The following is an 18,386-nucleotide window of genomic DNA, read 5'->3' on the forward strand; positions in this document are numbered from 1 at the left end:
ATTAGCGGCGAGATATTTCTAATATAACATAATACGTGACGATAATAATTGAAATTTCGCTTGAAATTTCACCGAGCGTAAAATGCCTGTAGCTTTTGACAACGTATTAATGTTTCATATATTTTTGATTTCAGGTATCGTCGTTGTGTTGGCCCGCCGCCGGTGAAGCATGGAGGCTGACGGTGACGCGAAGTGAGCGGGCCCTCTCGTTCTCCCCACTCCCTCCCTTTCGAAATACGCACCTGCTGACAGACAGAAAACGAAGGCTGAACCCTCTGACTATACATATATTTAGAAAAAAGAAAAAAAACCGTAACGAATCACCGCCAAAAGCTAGTAGAATTTTAGTCAAAGTGTGAAAGAGAGAGAGAGAGAGAGAAAGAGAGAGAGAGGTGCAAAATAAATATATATATACAATATATACGTATATGTGTATATATATATTATAGAACGAGGAAAAGAGGACGAGAGAAACACAAGATATACATACATACTTATATAAATAAATATATAAATATATAAATAAGAAGGAGAGGAAAGAGAGTGATTCGTGAGTGTGCGTGTAAATAAGAGCTATTTTTCGTATGAGAGCGAGAGAGACGCGCCCTGGCCGGAGAGAAGCGAGAAACGACATGTTCGAAAGTATCTTCGGACGAGGGAAGATTTAGGCTGCTTCTCTTGAAGCCGAATCGTCAAGTGGAATATAAGAGAAAGAAGAAGAAGAGAAAGAAAAAGAAGAGAGCGAAAGGATACCGTCGCGTCACGGTTGTTTGGACGTTGTTTCGATGTTCTCCAGTCCGGATCGCCGGCGTTTCTTCCCCCTACAGAGGAATAGTCCCTCTCGCGGAGACTGATCGAGCCGATATATATATATATATATTTCGTGAAAGAAACCGCAGTGAAGGAGGCGAACAAGTATCGAAGGTAAAGCGAGGAGGTGAAAAAAAAAAGTGAAAAAGAAGGAAGGAAAGAGAGGGAGAAAGAGAAAGAGAGCGTAAAGAGAGGAAGGAAATATAGAGAGCGATCGTGTGGCATCGAGAGGGCTGGCTCCATGTTGTGAGCGTCTGAGGACTGCCGAGGGCAGCAGCGAAAGGGCGGAGTAGGGTGCCGCCGCCGTTATGGAGTACGGTGGCGGGGGCGGTGGGACACGCGGGGGTGTCCAGCCACCCTCCGCGGGGGCGAGGGGCATCGCCGGCACCGACACTACCGACGCTGCGTGGCACAAACACGAACAAATGATGCTCATGGAGTCCAGGCACAAGCAACAATGTGAGTAAACGCACACTTTCTGAGTCATTCTACCCTTTCCCATCGCCGCGCCGTCTCTCCCTTCTCGTTGATGATGCACGTGCGGACTCGGACGGTAACGGGAATTTTCGGAACGGATTGCTGGTTTAAGAGTAGGGAGGCGGGTTATTTCGCAGTCTACATTGATCGAGAGCTTCCGTCTGGAATGTATGATGCCGGAGAAAGGGATTTTGTCGATCTAGGAAAGACTTGATATCAAGAACAATGTAGTAACTTTTAGAGAAATTTAATCAATTGATTTAGTAAAAAAAAATTGCACGTGAAATTTTATTATCGATGTTATTAATAATGCTAAGGCAAAGATCGAAGACAACAATTAATCATTACAATAATATATAATATCGATCTAGTAATACGTTCAAGAACGCAAATTAGTGACGAATATACATACATACTTTTAAATTTTGTTGAAGTAATAGTATCTTCTTATAAAATTGAATATGAAAAATTACTTTCAAAATGTTGTTCACTTGGTTGAGATCAGAGTGCTTGATTTCTTTCGTACGGATACCATTAATTTTTCCGGAAATTCGTATGATTAATAGCTGAGAGAAATATTTCGCGAGATATCAATTAAATCTCGAATATTGCCGAATTTTTGTGTGTCAGGTTACCATACTTAATCAGGAATAAAAAGACGATGACTCAAGGCGCTCGATAAAGAGAGAGAGAGAGACCGCCAAGCTCGAAATAAAATTTATTTAACGCTTTCATTTTATATTGCATATAACAATAATATCATTGACAATAATTTAAATTGAAAATATTATGTAAAATCCATCTTAGTCCATTAAGATTTTTATTACTCATAATAGAAATTAGATTATCTGTCTCTCTATAATAATAGTAACGCAAAATAGGTTTTCAGTCTTAAATATAAAAAAAAATATATATATTACGAGAGCAAAACCGGTATTTGATGTATCTATTTCCGTTCAACGCGAAGCATAAGGGAGAGAAAAAGAGAAAGCATGTGTCTATGTATCTTTTTTTTATCCCTGACCTTTGACACGTTTGTATGCACGCGCAATAAAACATCGACGGCTGAATGTTACGAGGGAAAAATGCGAACGGTGTAACCGTAAGTTACGGCGCGCCGGCCTTTGACAACTGACGTTTACGTCTGGTTAAACTGTCGCGTTTTTCCGTCATTTTCGTGCCTTCGGATGCAACACGTTACTGCAGGGTAGACTCTGTACGTTACTGTTTTCCTTAATGTGACTACTTCATAAACTGTGCTCATATATAAACATCAGAGCTTTATAAACATTTCTATAAACAAGTTTTATCAGTCATCTTAAAATTTTTTTCTTTTTGTCTATTCAAATTCTAGATTTCCTATTCTAGGTTCCTAATTCTATAATTTTTAACGACAATAACAATATCGTTGTTGTCATTAAAAGTTACAGAATAGGAAGCTTAAACGATATTCTTCAATGTCTTCGAAAGATATTAAAAATAATTATTGCATAATAAAATGGAGGATATACGGAAAAAATGATTTCATTGATATATGTAAAAATTTAACTATTAAATACAGATTTAAGAATAATTTTGTTAGGCTATCAAAATAATAACATAAGAAATTCAAGGCATAATGAGAGCAATGTTGCAAAAAATTTTGATATTTTAGCAACCAGCTTGAATGTCTTGTATACGTAATTATTTTGATAATCTAACAAAATTATTTTGAAATCAGTATCTAGCTAAATTTTTAGATTCTTCAGGAAAACCATGCACTTATCAATCATTCATTTGCAAAAAGGTAAACTTGGGATAGAATGGCCATTTAGGTATTTAGAACGACTTAAAAAATGCTCTATTTAACAATTATTGGAGATTACAACCTATAACCATCTTTTTCATACATATATATATATATAGCCATAATGCCCGAGTTTATCCCACAATGTGCATTTTATCGGAAGTCATCTCTTTCTTTTTTTCGAGCAAGTCTTATATATGTTTGCTAAATATAACAAGAACTATGTATTATAATTGGTGAATGTATCGAATGATGCACATCGCGATGAAACGACAAACGTGAGCGAGAACAGCTCAAATTAGCAGGTGCGATATATCGCATTTGCCAAACAGGCTTTCATTCACCATTGTTAAATGAAAAGAGAGTAAAGCGCGACCGATTTCATCCTCTCTTCCCACTGACTCCCTCTCTCTCGGTAGTGTTGTCCGATAATGAGACTCGCGTAACGAGTCGACAGCGGAAGGAAACTGCACGATGCCGCAATTGCGGACGACGTCCGCATTTAACTCGGCAATATGATTCGATTAACGACCATGCTACCATCCGTGTTGTCGCCGCCGGATAATAACGCTGTTCTTTCTCGCGTTCGTCGCGAGTGCGAGATGTTAATTGATCTCAGTGATCCAAATACCGACACACACGCGGAGGAGCAATCTTAACAATGAATTACGTATCAATTGTACAATCGGGTTGTTTCACTTTCTTCGCGATTTCTTTTAGCTACAGATTGTTCTTCGTTTTTTAATCTATTCGGGATTTCCCGATTGATTTTTCCTAACGGAAACATCGGGAGACGAATAGTCCTCGGATTAGAAGCGATCGAAAGTGAAGGATTTTCGAAAGATTAAACTCCCGAGGTGCAAACGGATAATAAAGGCCTTCATTTATTATAATTTCAAGCGCGAACTTTACTTTGGCAGAATTTTACTTTGCGGCGTGCTTATCAAGACAATTAATAATTGAGATTGGGGAGAGATAGTGAAGAAGAATCTGAGATAAGGACGACGTGATCGATATAATACGTTCCATACAATTAGAAATAAAATGTTGTTATAATTTTATGAAATTTTGTTAGTTATTTGAAAATATCGAGACACATTGTACTGAATTTGCTCCGAATAAGTCTCGATTAATTAGGTAAATCGAGATTATTTTACTTAAGAGAAATTTGTGTTTTTTTTTTCTTAATGAAAAATGTTAGAAGTGTATTGCTAAAATATTTATACTAATTAAAGATTAGATTAAAATTTGATACGATACTGTATCGAAAAAAAAATTTATTAAATCTCAATATATATTTCTTTAAATAGTACTAAGTAAACGTTTATTTACAGTAAATAAATATTTATTCAATAAAAAAAAATGATAAAATTAAATAAAATTAATGATTTTTGTATCATATAAATATATGTTTACATTTAATATCTAAATATTTACTTAAAACTATTTAAACAAATATTGATTAAAATTTAGTATTTTTTTTCAATGTGAAAATAAATACATACACACACAAAATCTTTATTATATTAACAAGTTAGCGTTTTTAAATTTAGATTCTTTAAAGCAACTCATTATGTAATGGACTTTTTGTATTAAGGAATCTATCAGGATAGACGAAAAAAACCGGGTCAGCATCTCTTGATCAAGTGGCTGTATTTAGCGTCTAAATACAGCGTCTAAACGAGTGTAACTTTATATTTTATCGTAAAATTTTCATCCCTCGATAAATATATTTCTCGGTCGATCGTAGACTTGCGTTCGTGAAAATCTGCGAAGGGAAGTCTAATCGACGGGAAACGAATAACCCCTTGATCCGGCGGCGTTTCACGTAAGATTACCAAACCGGCGATTACCAGCGTGATCGATCGTTCATTATCTTTCACAATTAATCGCGCTCTTCCCCGTCCGAGTCCAAAGGGCGTCGAATGTTTAACGTGGCGCGGTCGATCCTGATGCAAAAAAGTAGCCTTGCTCGCGGTTTGCCGACGTCGGGAAATTGTTGATTAACGCTGTTGATAATGAGTCCGAGCTTCAATTCCGCGACGCTGTTACAAATAGGTCATCGAGCTACTCATGCAGAGAAGAATTCTATCTTTCGGGACTGGCAAATTTTTGAGTACTCAGGCACACTGAAAGAAAGAGTCTGCTAATAGCTAGCAAATGTTGAATGAAATAATTTTAATCGAACGATTTTAGTTGATAAAATAAAAAATAATTTTATTTTTCTAAATATTTATTTATTGTCACTAAATGGTTAGTTATATGCTATTATTTGATAATACTTAGATATTAAATATTTAGAAAAGTAAAATTATTTTTGGTTGTATTAACCGAAAATTTAGTTGAAATTATTATATTCAATATTTGGTCGAGCAAATATTGCTGGAAAAAGTTTTGACATTTTAGCAACTAGTTTGAACATCCTGCGTATAATTATATTGACAATCTAACAATAACAAAATTATTATCTGTATTTAACTGAATTTTAGATATTTTAGCAAAACCGTTCTTTTCGTTATTATGACGAAAAATTTATACCTATTTCTTATTACGTTTGTATCATTTCCTCTATTCTTATTACAAGTTCAAACCGCGAAGTTTCCAGATTTTATTACTGAATTTACATTTTGGAATATTCTTGTAATACTTTATTATAATTTGCGTAATCAAAAGATATTGCCATTACGGAAAACTAAATTTCTAGATATCGTGCAGTATACATAATACATAATACATATGCATACATAGGATCTATCTCTGGATTTTTCGCGAAATAAAAGAAAAATAAGGCACGTAACGTTTCTACGAGCAAAAATCTCATAGATCGCATTATCTCAGCGTTTAAGCGCTACAAATAAGCTTCGTTCTGTTTACCGGACGGTAACTTCATTCGCGATGCGATCTTTTGTAGTATCTCAAACCGCTCTATTTGTCGCAGTCAGCTGTTCCGCGAGGTGCGACTGAGACTTCTATCTCGCAGATCGTGAGAACAGAGTTTGAAATCCTTCGCGCGCACGTTTCAGCCGGCTGACGATCACAGCTCTCGAAACTACCGCTATTGATCGTCGCTCCAAAATACTCTTTCGTCGTGAATCATTGAACACTGCTGATCGACGTGTCTTTCTCTCTTTCTTTCTCCTTCCCTCGCTTTTTCCTTCACGATGCGTGCGAGAAAGAAAAGGCGCGGAAAAAAGGCGATCGAGAAAGAAAATAGACGAAGAAGGAAGCGAGAGTAGCAGGCCGCGAGAAAAGCCGTAGCAGGAAAGGCAGGCGGTATGTGACGTATTTTTAAACAGAGGCAGACACCCGACCTCCTATACTTAGGCTCGAGTTGTCTTGTAACGACGACAAGAATAGTGTGCGATCACGTTATGTCTCTCGCGCGGCAAAAGACAATCGCCTGCTTTTCAATTTCGAGGAGAACTTACAGTTCATTCTCTTTCCTTCCTCGCGGTCTTTTCTTTCGATCTTTCATCTTTTTAGATTTTAGAATCGGCGTGATCTAGATGAGTCAGGATTTTTTGTTACTTTAGTATCAAAATTTATACTCGTGGAATTTATAGTGTCACTACGGACGTATCGTTCGCGATTGTTTAACGTTTAAGTTTTGCTGTTTAGTTGCGCGTGTATTTAAATATTTTATTATTAGGTTTTACGCGTATATAAATAATTGTAGTTGGGAGTTTAAGTTCTTCTGCGAAGAGAGGTAAAAATCATGGAGCAACTGTCCCTCTTAGCGTACCTTTGCATTTAAGAAAAGGTTTTTTTTTTATATTTAAATTAAATTATTAATATATACGATATCGAAGATAATGTTATATCTTTAATTATAATATTAAAGTATAAAGTAAATATTTTTCTAAAGATGCGATCACAATTTAGAGATATTTATGAGTCTAGTAAAATATCGCAATTGTATGATTAAAATAATGATTTATGAAATATTAACTTTAACAATTAGCTTATATCTATTATGTATTTTAATAATTATATGTTAAAATGAATCAAATGCTCAGATAGACACAAATGAAGGGCATATTAATAGGACTCCTTGGAGAAATATAAAAACATTTTTTACTTTTATCAAAAATATTACAAAGCATTGACATTTTCTAGATTAAAAAAATATTATAAAAAAAGAAATATAGCTGAAAAATACCTATGATTTCAAGTAGATAAAATTAAAGCTTACAATATTTAATAATGAGTAATTAGCAAGTTGAATTAAAGACACACTAATATGGATAGTTAGTCCATGTTAAAGTTTTATTAGAAGGGAAGGTCTACGATTTTTTGCCGCGGCGCACGTGTCATATTCTCATCTGCATCATTGAGATGAGTATTAGTAGTGCGAATAGCCGGTGTACTTTGGAACGTCGCGAGGACGATGTCGCCGACGGCCAGTTTTTGGACCGATGCCTGATCAGCGACTCTCGGACAATCCGAAGACTTCGACCAGTCGGCTAACCGAATGACGTATATATGTATTTTCGACTCGGCACCTCCTCGCCTCGCGCTCCTCGCACACCACCGTCCAATTTTACCCCTCTGGACCGATATCGACAGACGTTGACCTCTCAAGAATAAGAAAGAAAGAGAAAGAAGGAGAAAGAAATCATAAAGAAAATTCCTTTCTTTTAATTATCAATAAACAATTAAGGCGAAAAGTTTAAAAATCTATGAATTATTTGATTCGTGAATTATTTAATCCATGTGGACAGAGGTGGCAAACAAAAATGTATTAAATTATTTGATGTGTGAGTATATGAAACGTAATTTAAAACATCATGGTTAAAGTATCACGTATCAGAAAAGGTACGATAAATACATTTTTGCGAAACAATGAATAACAGATTGATGACGACAATTGATGAAGACATTTGAATGACAAATTTCAAGAAACGAATTTCAAATTACTACGTCGCAATAGGAAATGGATCTCGCGCGATCTTTAAATACTTACATGACAAAACGATTTCATTTTCAAACTCGCGTTTACGCGAGGAGAATCGGAAAAGTGGATGACGCGGGCGAGATAGGGAAAGACAATAGATTGATTGCGGATCGAGCAGAATGAAATTGTCGATTCGGACGCGATGTAACCCTTGATGTATGAAGCAATCTCGCGATTCTAATCGATCGGAGAGAAAAAATACCATTGCTGTCCTACATACGGATCACTGAAGAACCTGAGAAAATAATCGCGATTTCAATAGCGTAATCAGATGGGGAACGCATCCGGTGTTCGCTACGCTAAGTGCATCTCCCCCTCCGGCGTTCTACTTCAATCTTACTGATTTACAGAGACGAGAATCGACATAACTTATTGTTAATCATCGTTATCTGAAATTCTTCTCTTTTCCAATGAAAGAATTACAACGATCAATATACTCTCGGGTTTACGTGGAAAGAAAAATGGTTTTGCTGAAGTAACTAAAAATGTAACTACATTGAGAAAAGTGTCTGGTTGAAAATGGACGGATCAGAATTTTCTGGTTAAATCTACTAGAGTTTTAGTTATGATAACCGGAATTCTGATTGATATAATCAGAATTTTCTGGTTTCTCCATTTTCAACCAGATATTTTTCTCCGTATTGATACAGATCTGAAAATAGTTTTGTTTGGATCAAAATAATTATGTAGGACGCTTAAACTGAGATTGCTGAAATGTTAAAATTTTTTTGTAGTAGTCATCAAAGCTTAAGCTTTCTACACAGGATGTTTTTCAGCAAAAGACTGCACACAGTGTAACACAGTGAATCATTACATTCTTATTGTTTGCTAATGTTAAACAGAGATGAAACGATCACTGTTACACTATGCTACACTATGTCTCTTGCTGGAAGGTACAAATAATTATCTTGATGACTTACAAAATTATTTTCAGATCTCTAATAAAATTTTTAGATACTTCCAACAGAATCGTTCTTTCAATGTTCTGCACGAGTGTAACCGGAAATCGATATCCGTTCGACGTCGCGAATTCAAGTTAACGCGTATCCCAAGACGAGAGCGTCGATAAACAATTATCCTTGCTAATGTGAGAAGCGATTGCGAATGCGCCAAACGTACGAGATACGCGAATGAAGAACGTCGAGCCTTTTCATCTATTCGCGTCAAGACCGATCGAGCTTCGATCTCTACTCTCGTCTTCCTGAATTTCCGTTAATCTCGCCACGCCGGTTATTATCGCGCTTCGTGTATTTACGGTGCCCGCGCAGATAATATCGTTCGTCCGCGCACAGGGCGCGTTTTCATTGTTACACCCGGTGACTGCGGCTGCGGCTGCGGTTGGCTTTGTGCCGCGTCTCGTCGTATAACTCTTCGTCGTACTCTTCTCCCGGTTCTCGGTCGGAAGGTACGAGATACAGCGAGCGCGGCCGCGACCCGAGGCGGCCTCAATTAACCGTTGCCATTCGTGTGCGCGCGTCCAAACTTTACGCATGGCAGGGAGGGGCGGAGTGGCGGTATTTATCGCGTAATGAAGCGCGAGAAGGTCGTTAACGTCAAAGTTGGAAGAGATAGTTATCGAATAACTGATAACCCTCCCCCTCCCCCTCCCCTCCCCCTCTTTTATCCCCTTTTCATTCGCCATCATCCCTTGCACTTTTTTCTGCGGACCGCGGAAGAAACAATGATGATACGGCTGTCCTTCGTTGCAACAGCCTTCGAGAATGACGAGAATGAAATTCGCATCCGTAACTGGAACATGGATCCTATGATCCTAGGACATTTTTCTAATTTTTAAATAGTGTAATGATTTTGTTGCAATGTTTTTATGTAGTTAAAAATTTTTTAAACTTCGAAGATTAATAACAAAAAGCTTTAATGAGTCTCAAGGACTCGTGTATTCTTTTAGCAAAAATATTACATAAGAATGTGTCGTGCCAATGAAAGTTAAGCACAGTTATTGGCATACATATATATTATCCATTATGAATTATACATAATTAATTATAAAGCCTTGGCCTTGGCCCGACACATTTCTGTAATTATTTTTTATCTATAAAAGAATTTTATAATTTTTAAGTCAGGCGCAATGTCTGCATGTTTTTATTTCGATCGGCGATATATAAAGGGACAAAAATAAAGGTCCGGTGCTTTTTCCGCAACCACGTATGATAAAATCACAACCGCAATATAATCACCGAATCGGCTTCGCAATCGCTCCGTGCGTGATTTTCTTTTGACAAAGTAGACAAAAAAGAAGTAAATGAAAGAGATTTCCTCCTGACCGATGTCGACCGTTAAAGTCCGACCTTTTCCACCTGGCGGTTCGTGAGAACCCACCTCGTTTTTTCCACCCATTTCCTTCATCGTATGAGCCAACAGCGAGGATGTCGCATATGCGCAAACCATACGTGATTTACGACACGTTCCACTTGAGATTTAATCTATCGCTCTTTTATGTCAGTGTAATTAATTGCGATTCTTTTGTATCTTTTTTGTTAAATAATTGAACTGTAACTTTGATATTAATTAGGGATTAAGTAGGTCAAATTGATTAATTGGTCAATTAGTTTTCTCCGATTCTACAAAATACTCAGATTTTTTTCTTTTCGTTGTGGATAATAACTGAAATTGCGATCTTATATCATGTTTTTCAAAATTTTATGACGAATACAAGTCGATATTGCATGGCTTGTACTCTCTATGTAAGTGGAAATCAACGATGGGTGATAATGATCTGGCTTCCCAATATTCTTTTCACCCTCTTTCAAATCCTGCGTTGTGTCGCGTAGCTTCTTCACCGCCCGCATATATATATCTCTCTCTCTCTCTCTCTCTCCTGCTCTCTCCCTCTCGAATTCCCGACACTGACCTCTCCAATTTTCAAATTATACTGCCTTCAGCAAGGTTGCAGCCAGACAGAAGGGAGGCTTCAAATTGTCCGTACATCCACCCTATCGCACCGCCGGATTTCACCCCTCTACACTCACACTTAAGCAACAATACACACATTTACAATCCCATTCACGCACATAACTTTGCGATCTTTACGAATACATAGACACATATCCTCATTGGTTGCTATATATAGATTATCTAAAATCTAACAAATCATTCTTTATCCGCATGGATCAACTAAATCGATCTTCTCTTAACAAAACTGTTGAATGAGATCATCATTTACTGTACGTTTACAATTTTTAGTATTAGATTTTGTTTTGCAATAAATTACATTTGACAATCTATTTGAAATTAATAATAAAGTTTAGATATATGTTTGTGATTTATGTGAAGGGATGAAGAAATTAATGTTTTTTCATTTAATAAGTCTCTTATTCATGTTAAATGTTATGATATTTTCAATTAAGAATACATTTAATTTATCAGAAAATTATAAACGAATTGATGAAAGCTATTAAAAAGCTGTTAAAAAATAAGAATTACAGTATTTTTATCGCACATTTAATCGTCGATACTAAATGTTTGGTCACTTTGCAACCTCTGCTGGGATTAAAACCGTTCGAAGTAAGAGAAGTCATATAAACGTCGATTTGATCTGGAACTCCTACAAAGTTGCGACTCTCACTGAAAGCTGGATATTTAACCGTTGAGCGCGCAATTTTCTTCTCGCGTCCGTTTAATCGAAATATTTTTATACCTAAGTTTTGCAACGCGAACGTGATAATGAAACAACTCTTTTATTGACTAAAATATAAATCATTTTAAAATCATTTTAAAAATATACAGAAAATTTAATATAAGAATAAGGATAAAAAATTGTCTTTGTGAAATATTTATTATAACATAATTTTAATCAGTAATAATAATCAAGAAGTATGTAAATCAATGCTGGATATTTATTGCGAAAACATCTCTATAAACCACATCTTTTATGACAATATTTTATGACAACGTATTTTATGACTGCTCAATCGGACTATCTTTAGTATTTAATTCAAAATGATTACGTCTACAACGCGACAATTTAAAACAGTTATTCAAAAATGCATCTCTTATGTAAACTCTTGCATATTAATTTTAAAAAATTCGTCAAATTCGTAATTGTCTCTGTTAGTACAAACAAAAATTGCCGTAAATACAAAATTTCTGACAAATTATGCCCAATGCCAAAGGGAACTCCTTCAAAAATAAGATGTTCTTTAAGAATACAAGAATTTTAATTTTCTTTTATTTCTTTGATTTTTATTTTTTTACATTTGCAACTCTTTTTTGAATGTCGAGTGTTTCTTAGTGAAATTGTCTTATGTCATATTTTTGAACAGCGTCAGCTCCTACCACGATAATGCTGGATAACAATAACCAATATGGTATACTGTTCGATATGTCCGTTTAATTTCCGGTGCGTCTCTATTCTTCTCAGAATCGTCATAACTTTGTAATCCCGAATCGATTCTACGCTCGTGTGACCTTCTCAGCTTAGAATCACTTGAACCACAGACACGCTTCTAAAATCAGACGTCCCCTTCCCTTTTCTGACACATGCAGCCTACAAGTGTTAAGTGTGGTTGTGCACGAAGATATCTTTATGACGCTTGTCAATATCCAATCCTCGCAGACGCTGATCGCTACACGTGTTCGTCGCTTTGAATCACTTATGTCCATTTTACCAATGTAGATTAACTTTAATCTCAGTTTAACTTACTTCTTCTAATTCTAAGATCTGATTTCATCATTCAATGCCCGTTTCTATCAATGTAAATTAACTTTAATCTCGCATTAATTTACTCCTTGTCCTTCTCTAATTCTTAGAACTAGAAAAAGATAAAAAGTAAGTTAAACCAAGATTAAAGTTAATCTATTGGGTCATTTAAAAAGTAAGTATCCGCGGTTTTTTCATTCAAAAATTGAACAAAAAACCGCGGATACCTTTTAAATGACCTAATGCATTGATAGAAACGGACATTAGAGATTACACAGAGAATATTAATCGGTCCTTTCAATGACTGAGTTTCTTTGATCGTTCAGTATATACTCAGTTTTCTACTCGATATTTCGAGTAGCTAATACAGGAGTCTACGGTATCTAGTCACCGAAAAGATTTCGTATCTAAAGCAAAGTATCGATAATCCGAACAATAGCGGTGCAAGTCATGCAAGCGCAACAACTCGGATAGATATCGGGATGTGCCGAGACGTGCGTACGTACACGCGTGCGTATGTGTATATGCGTCGTGTATGCTGTTCTTGGCTCTCGTGTTTCCTGCTGCGCTCTCTGTCCGTTTCGTCGATGCGGTACATTCATCGTTCCCTCTTTCTAACCGCGTCTCGCGTTACGCGGCAACGAACACGAGGGGCTGCCTGGGGTGGGAGGTAGGGTGATCTCTGCGAGTTAACGTGTCTATCGGCTTACGTGGCAGCGTTTCCGAATGCGCGTCGCGGCATTCGCGAATCGACTAATAGATTTATTATTGCGAGAATTATTGGCGCAGCGCGCGAGGGACACACGTGATTCTTGGGCAGCTTTTTAACTTAACGGGAATTTAACTTTAATCAGAATTATGGAATTTTAACGTTTGGATGGGTCACTTCTTCATACAGCTTTTTGGGCTTTTTGAAAAAAAAAAGCCCAAAAGCAGTATTTATTTTATTCTCAATTGTTTTCGCAGTGTTTTATCTAATAGAATTTTTTTTCTTTTTTTGCTATATATAGAGGTAATTTTAAAAATATTTTTTAGAACTATCTTTCAATAGTCTATCTTAAAATTTTTCTCAACCTTGTTCGAAAGCTATGCGTTCAAAGAATTAATCTCTTAAACTCCAGAGTGCATTATATTTCATTTCATTTTCGATTGAGACGAGGCACTTTGTATAAGAAGCAATTAATGTAATTATAAAAAAATTCTTTCACGATTTCTTTGAGATTTGCATTTTTCACGCGATTTTCTGTGAATACGACGAATAATGGTTGTTAAACAAATTTCATTCTTAGTCGCATGGAGGTCGATTCTTTCCAGATCGTTTTAAGAGATTGATACTACTTTGCCGTAATAATTGATACCAATAACCAGTGTGATTGTCGTAATGCAACTGCATCAGATAACGTAGGAGCGATAAGGCTGAACGTTATTACAGTTGCCGGTGCAATTACTTCTGGGTAGATGTCCGATATTTAACCGAGATGTAGCTGCCCGTAGATTCCCGCGCCATTGTGTATGCAAAATGTTAGAGAGATACTCGTTCCGCATCGTGACTCGTCACAAAAGGAAGGAATAAAGAAAAGGAAAAAAAAGCGCGCGAGTGCGGTGTCTCGCAATGCACGGATTCGACGACGACGATGAAGAGGGAATAAAGACAAGTTTTCGCGAGACTTTTGTCAAGGAATGCCTGATGAAAATATTAAACGACTTCTCGCGGATAAGCTGCGGATTCTCGCGAATTTCTATTAGCCTGGTGTATCGAAATGACGTTACAACAAATGCGAAATGTAAAAAGTGAAGTTCTACCCCTTTCTCTCTCTCTCTCTCTCTCTCACTCTCTCCTTTTCTCTCATGGTCTGTTTAATTTATTTGTTTAATATAGATGTATCGATAAACTTAGAAGCATAGAATATGATTTCCCAAATAAAGAGAAAATTTAAATTTAAATTTATATTAATAATAATATTAAAAACATGAAGTTTATTGATTGCAAAGAATGAATTAATATATTTATCCATATTTAATTAAATACTACCCACTCAGACTAATGATCATTCCTTTAAATTTCATTTCCAGCATGAGTAATATGTTAAGTCTAGACAACTTATGGAATAAAAATGATATGAAAGTGATAGTCCACTCAAGCTTTATTCTGGTTATCGGTTTGATATCTGAAAGTTTAATAATTTCAGTTATTCAGATCTTTGCTTCATGCTCTTGCTTGAAATTGAAATTATCTTTTGCATAGATAGATTAGATAAGTAGATCTTTAAATCGTATACTCATGCTTTTTGAATATTCTTTAGTGAATTCTCTGCGTTTATCCTAAGATCGTGGACTTATCTTTTCGTTCTGGCAAATGTCAATTAGAGACCACTCGAAGGAAATTAGAAACCATCATTTTTAGGATATTCTTACATCGAGAAATGTCTTCTTTTTAATATAATTAGAATCTTTGTAGGGATGTTTATATAATTCTTTTATAAAAATATTTTTTATATTATTTTCTTATTCCTTTACTATATTTAAAGTTACGCATATTGCGAATTTCTTTATTTCTCTGAAATTTCAAGTCGCGGTTTTCAATGTTTTTATCTGTGTGTGACAAGTTCCATTTACTTCAGTAAAAATTACGCTTCTAATCAAAGAAATGGTATTCAATTTAAACTTTGCGGTGCAAACTGTACATACTGTATGTGCGTGTATAAGCATCCTCTTTGAGATTTGTACAGGTTAATGAGTGTAGTGTCTTTTATCGGCGTCGGAGTGATAGTTCTTTAAAAGTGTCATTTATTTTTTTTCAAAACGATTCCGCCGAGAGATAAAATGTTAAAAAGACATGAGAGAGAGAGAGAAAAATTAAGTGGTTGGTTAATTGCAAGGTGGCCGTAAAGCGACACTTTGGCGATAGGACAAATTTTTTTTTAAGGGTACTTGGAGATGGGGACAAAGCGATGAAGCGACTAAGACTCGTAGAGTTGTCTGCAACTACTTTTTAGACGGATTTTTTTCGGTTTTCGTCCTAAGGTTAATTTTTCTAACTCAATCTTATAAAAAAATTTTATGATTACTTTTCAAAATTATCTTTTGATATCATTTGTATATATTTTTTGTCTATTAAAAAGAAAAATAAAGAATGAAGTAACATCATTTATGATACATGATTAAAAAACATTCCAATGTTTGTAATTAATATATTCTTAAATATAGTAAAATTTTGTTAAGATTATTTTTCAAACTGTTCTTTTTGTTCGAATTATTTCTTTTGTCCAATTATTTTTATAATAATTATTTCTGTAAAAAGAGAACAATAGAAATGTAAAAGAAATAATCTCGATGCCTATGTCACAATTTATCTAAGAATTAATGATTCAAAGATCATAGAAGCTTCCTATTGCCTTTGTCAAAACCTTTCACGAAAGGGTTACTTTCGCTCTTTTTGGCGTCATTCTCTAAACTCACCGTCCTCCTCTTGTACCCTTTCAACCGCAACTACCACCGACCCTTCGATATCGAGCATCGTTCACCGATTCGACGAAGACGGTGAAGGACGAAGGGCTCATCGCGTATATCTACCTTCAAGATGGCGCCCTACCGATCCCGGATACCTTTTCGCCCAGGGTGCAAGCCACGGGGAAGCTCTCCTCGTTCGCGAAGGGTTTTCCCCCCGCTTTCACCCTTCGCGCGCCCTTCCTCGTCCTCCCATCAAGCGACTATCGACTGCAGCGCCTCTGAGAGAGGAAACCGCCAGGGCATTCATCCCTACGCCCTGCGCTTCTCCGCGTGCTTTCCCTCACGCCCTTCACGTGCGGCCCTAAACACGAGTTTAAGCGTACTTCATCCCTTCCCGGAGAGCGATTTCAATCGTTCGAATGATCTCAATTATTCGTGATCCTTTCTTCTCCCGGAAGGAGACAGGAGAATCCGGAAAGAGACGATTGAACTGCAATTAAAACGAATCGACAACGTCGGAAGAAGCTGTGCCTACAGGGTGCAGGACTATAACGTTAACGTAAGATGATGACGTTGTCGTCTGTTCTCAGCGTGCTTCGTGATCCCTCACGCCTACCTTCCCGTCATCTCCGGTCCAGGCGTCATGTATCGAGACGACGAAGAAGTCCTTACCTAGTCGGAAGGACCGCGCGCGGCGTTCTCCCCTTTTCTGCCTTGCCGTTCCTCCTTTCAACCCCTTTCCCCGCGATTCGCGACGAGCTCGCATGGAAGGCAGACCAGCCAGTCGGTCGGCGGTTGCTCCACCCCCGTGCGACACGATCAATACGCGACTCTCTCTTCTCTCTCTCTCTCTCTCTCTCTCTCTCTCTCTCTCGCTTTCGCTCTTGCTCTCCTTCTCTTTCTATCATTCTCTCTCTCGTTTCTATCGTGTTCTCGCTTCATCCACGACATACAGCCGAGCGGCTCCGTCGTAGTCAGCAGCAGCAGCAGCAGCAGCCAGCAACCGGCAGAAGCGCGCTCGACTGGCTGTTCGTTTCGAAGCGGTCTTTCTGTTGCTATGCCGGCTCCCCTTTGGTCCCCCTTCTGTCTCCTCCGCTCGCTGGTTCTCTCTCTCTCTCTCTCTCTCTCGTTTACTCCTGTTCCCCACTCTCCCCCTCACTCGTCCTGCTGCCGTACCTCTGGTTTGCCGGCGAGAACGTTCCTTCATGATCCTGTAGGATGGCTCCCGGCGCGTTCTGCTGCTCCTTCGTCACGCTTGGCGCCGCGAGAGATCTCTCCTCTCTCTACGGCTTTCTTCTTCTAGGATCGTCCCACACCTGCTAACCTGTGATAGTCTCCATCGGCCTTCCTGATCCTGTCCATGATTCTTTTTCCCTTCTTCGGTCCGAGCGGCCCGAATATATTCGTTTCTTGACACGGGACTTACCGTCTATCCTTCTTTTGGGTCAGATTCTCAGTTGATCATCTGATCTTTTAATCGTATGATTTAATATTTTATAAAGAATTATTTCTACGTCTCAGATTTATGTATACCTCCTTATCTGTTGTTTTTATTATACTTATTTTATGAATTCATTAATGTATTTGCTTCCATATTTTTTAAATTATCCAAGCTTATGCGTTGGGACGGAATCGAGAAAAATCAGAGATCACGACGCGATTTCTGGACCGTATGAAAACGGGCTTAAGGTCATCGTTGCGCCGACGATCTCGATTAAACGGTCCGGATTAATGGTTTTCTGTCCTTTTCTCTAACCTATTCTCTCTGTCGTCGCAAAATCGATAAAAAGAGATCATTTAGATGGTTGATCGAGATAGCCACATATTTTTAAATTGGAACGCAAAAAGTACAACAAAAAAATTTTTAATAAAATGTGAATGGCAAAGTACTTTCAACGGTCCATTCGATTAGTTTTCGACGTCTGCAAAAATTAATAAAATAATCCGCGCATTTTTTTTTTATCATTAACACGTCTCTTGTTCATTTCCATCCAATGTGTATGGAGTTTATAGCGCTACTTTATTTGTATCATGTCTACATGTTTTTTTAAAAAAATTGGCAATTATACCATTTCATAGAGTAAAGTTTTGAAAATTTGATTTTCGAATTGCGGTACAATGATGACGGATTTTTAACGGAGCTATAAGCAATCATAGTCAAAATATTTTTTTTATTTAATTTGGATAATTGAATAACAAATATCTTAGAAATATTTTTTTAAATGATTGTATGGAAAATTTTAAGCTTCTAT

The 18,386-nt window shown here is 37.0% G+C and overlaps 1 protein-coding gene across 2 annotated transcripts in view; it reads left to right on the plus strand.

The window, feature by feature from the left end:
* The window catches only part of mnb (minibrain), a 99,710-nt gene that overhangs the window by 23,876 nt on the left and 57,448 nt on the right, over positions 1-18,386 (plus strand). For both annotated transcript variants that reach the window (XR_015544130.1, XM_087402982.1), the window contains exon 2: positions 135-1,269. Coding sequence is in view for 1 of the 2 variants with exons in the window: in XM_087402982.1 (XP_087259108.1) it covers positions 1,119-1,269 (151 nt within the window). In the remaining variant the exon portion in view is untranslated. The remainder of the gene's footprint in view (positions 1-134; positions 1,270-18,386) is intronic.

This window comes from Acromyrmex echinatior, chromosome 2 (assembly GCF_024713525.1).
Source record: "Acromyrmex echinatior isolate Ae372 chromosome 2, ASM2471352v2, whole genome shotgun sequence".
Classification (NCBI taxonomy): domain Eukaryota; kingdom Metazoa; phylum Arthropoda; class Insecta; order Hymenoptera; family Formicidae; genus Acromyrmex; species Acromyrmex echinatior.